The 3,077-nt window shown below is 41.5% G+C and overlaps 1 protein-coding gene across 1 annotated transcript; it reads left to right on the top strand.

Annotated features, from left to right (window-relative positions):
• Positions 1–420: 420 nt before the first annotated feature.
• LOC133731361 (putative F-box/FBD/LRR-repeat protein At4g03220) lies at positions 421–1,815 on the top strand. Its single transcript, XM_062158751.1, has one exon. It carries the CDS (start codon positions 421–423, stop codon positions 1,813–1,815), a length of 1,395 nt encoding a protein of 464 aa, XP_062014735.1.
• The last annotated feature ends 1,262 nt before the right edge of the window (positions 1,816–3,077 follow it).

A 3,077-nucleotide genomic window follows, 5' to 3' on the forward strand; every position in this document is an offset into this window, starting at 1 on the left:
TCTGCTTAACAACTAGCTATGTGCTTAACAACTAATAATGATAATACTAATCCTATTTATACTGTACTGTTGACCTTGCTTCTGTTGACAGTTGACTTTGACCATCAGCAATTGATTTATACTCTTAACAAAGACGTGGTAGGGGTGGACTGTAGTTACTGTTTACTTGGTTGATTACCTAATACAGGTTTCAAAGATTATATTTCCTAGTCATACACACCGATATTATTACTCTCTCTCTCTCTCTCTCTCTCTCTCTCTCTCTCTCTCTCTCTCTATATATATATATATATATATAAAAGTCGCTTAAAAGCTTCTACCGGAGTTGAACCATAGGGTTTCTCGAATCTTTTTTTTTTTTCCTTCTTGGGCATCATGGTATCAATTGGCTTCTTCTCACGTTTTGGAAAATTTTTAGGTATGGTATCTCGCTTGCAGAGAAGAAAATTAAGAAGTACTCGAAAGAGAAAACAAACGAGGAAGAGAAGATGTCGAATTGCCGATCTGCCGGATTGCATTCTGGAATACATACTTTCATTGATACCTCTAAAAGACGCAGTAGAAACTAGCCTGGTTTGCCGTGATTGGAGGCCCTTTTTACTAAAACGGCGCAATCTGGTATTTGACTTCGAGGGGTATGTTAGGAGGCCGCCACAGTTTGAAAAACGTGTGGATACATATTTGCAGCTGTATAAAGGTGACAAGGTCGACTCTTTCACAGTGGAATTCACTGATCCAGAAGGTGGCGACGTCCTTGATCGATGGATCCGTTTCGCAATTACAAAGGGAGTTGAAGAACTTCATCTTCGACATCACGTTTTTGATTATGTTTTCCCTCACTGGTTACTTTCTGAACAAGTAAACGCAGGCTCAAGAGTTAATCTAAAAGTTCTGTCAATATGTAGCATTGATGGTATTTTACGACCTCCTCCTGATTTTAACGGATTCAATCAGCTAAAGACTCTTCATCTAATTCATGCTATCATCGATCCAAGTTTTACGTCAAATCTCTTTTCTGTCTTTGCGTCCCTCGAAAGCTTGACCTTATATCGCTGCAGCCTTGGTCGATATCTTGCTAATACTAGAACTGATCTGAATATTGTTGCCGGTGATCGTCTAACTGAACTGAGAGTCATGGATTGCGGCCCAGCCAAAATCAAAATTTCTGCACAAAATCTTGCCTCCTTGGAATATATTAATAATCATTGGACCTCTCTTTCTATCAAAACTCCGCGTTTAGCAAGAATTTATTTGCCAGACACTGTTCACGATCCATTGTTACCTCATGTTCTAACACAATTTGCGACGTGTTCTGAGCTCGAGTCTCTTTGTCTGCGGATGTACCCGGAAACCCTAATCAATTTCAGCATGCCAGCTTTTGGAAATTTGAGGAAATTGAAGGTGGATATCTGCATCCAATATGGTCGTCCATACAATGATGACAATCTTCTTCGCTTTCTGGATTTTCTCAAGGCTGCACCCGTTTTGGAAGAGCTTGTAACAGCTTTGATTGACCTCAAGTTTACTGACACTACTGATGAACGAGAGATAAGGAATGTTTCTGGATTTACACATGATAACTTGAAATTAGTTAAGATGAAGAGTTTCCACGGTCACTGGTCCGAAATAGAGTTTGCGATTTGTATTCTCAAGTACACAACAAATCTCAAGATAATGGAAATTGGGCCTTTCGCAAGAAGCGTTTCTGGTGACTACTTTCGAGAGAAGGTGAATTATCCAGAACGACCTAGGGCAATTATGAAAGAAAAAATCAAGGAAGTAAAGACCGATGCTCAAATTATATTTCTGCCATAATATAAATGGTTTTATTTCCAGAATGCAAATTTTAGTTAGGCCAATTTCTTAAATGTAGGTATTTATGTGTTTCATGTTGATTTCGTTATCAATCAATTATCAGCTGAATATTGAAAGATTGGTTTTGATAGATTTTGATGCTGCAATTTCTCTAACAATATATTGCTTTCCCAACAAAAGTTGTATACCTTGCTCACGTAGTTGTATTTCAGAGAATAGATATGAGTACCTCATATGAGACACTTGACATTAATTCCAAAATCCAGTAATGAAGTTAGGATTTTTTTGGTTCTGGCTGGTCTAGTTGTTTAAACAACAGAAATTGACACACTTACGGTCCTAGCATTTAATTCAAGCCTTTAAAATTAGATCCGTAGGCATATGATCACCACAAAATCTTTAGCCACTAGGTGACCAAGCCTTTTTGTTAATTGTAAATGTTCTAGTTTCTGAGAGTTCATAAGGTTTGGAAGGAGGCGACAGTTGCGAATAAGAGTTTACAAAACGGGTTTTAGAGATTGATCTCAATGTGAATTTCAGAATCTATAAATCTATGATAATACTTTAGGAAAAATTCACATAACAACTCAACCCATATTTTTTTTTTTTTTTGAAAGGGGGCTGGTGCGGCTGCCCTCAAGCCTTGATTAATGAAATTGCCCTCAACCCATATTTAACTTGCAGTAATATATTCCTCCCGTGCTCTGCCTTAGTAGATCTAAAACCATCCTCCCCCTTCTCTCTTGTCGAGATCTAGATCCAATCGGATCTTGATCTCCGGCTTGAGAGTCGGGGGAGCACTCTCTTGTTCGGGCTTCTAGTCCCAGTTCCTTTGTTGTTTTGTTTGCATCTTATTTTTCCCTTCCCACCTCTTCTCCGGCTAGTGGCGGTTCTGGAGGGGATGATGGCTCAGGCTACTGGAGTGGCTTTTAGGCAGGGATGCGGCCCGGGGTTGGTGGATCGGTGCTCGATGCGGGTTCTGGCATCTCCACTGGTTCTGGGATCGGGGAGGTGGACGGGAGCTAGTTCTCATGGCAAGGTCGATACGGGGGTGACTCTGTTCCTTTCTTCCGGGTTCCAGGGTGGTCGGCGATGTGGTGCGGTGGTGGTGCGGCGCTGGGCTACGGCACAGTGATGTGGGGCTATGGCGCAGCGGCGTGGTGTCGGCGGCGTGCGCTGCCAACCGGTTTGGTGTGCCACAGCGCCTAGGAAAGTGTGGTGGTTAGGCCGAGCATCTGTTTATGGGCCTTGCCAGTGGTTTG

The sequence above is a fragment of the Rosa rugosa genome, chromosome 2, assembly GCF_958449725.1.
Source record: "Rosa rugosa chromosome 2, drRosRugo1.1, whole genome shotgun sequence".
NCBI lineage: Eukaryota > Viridiplantae > Streptophyta > Magnoliopsida > Rosales > Rosaceae > Rosa > Rosa rugosa.

Excerpts from the sequence above, each read along its gene's own strand:
- LOC133731361 (XM_062158751.1), top strand. The coding sequence starts at position 421 with ATGGTATCTCGCTTGCAGAGAAGAAAATTAAGAAGTACTCGAAAGAGA.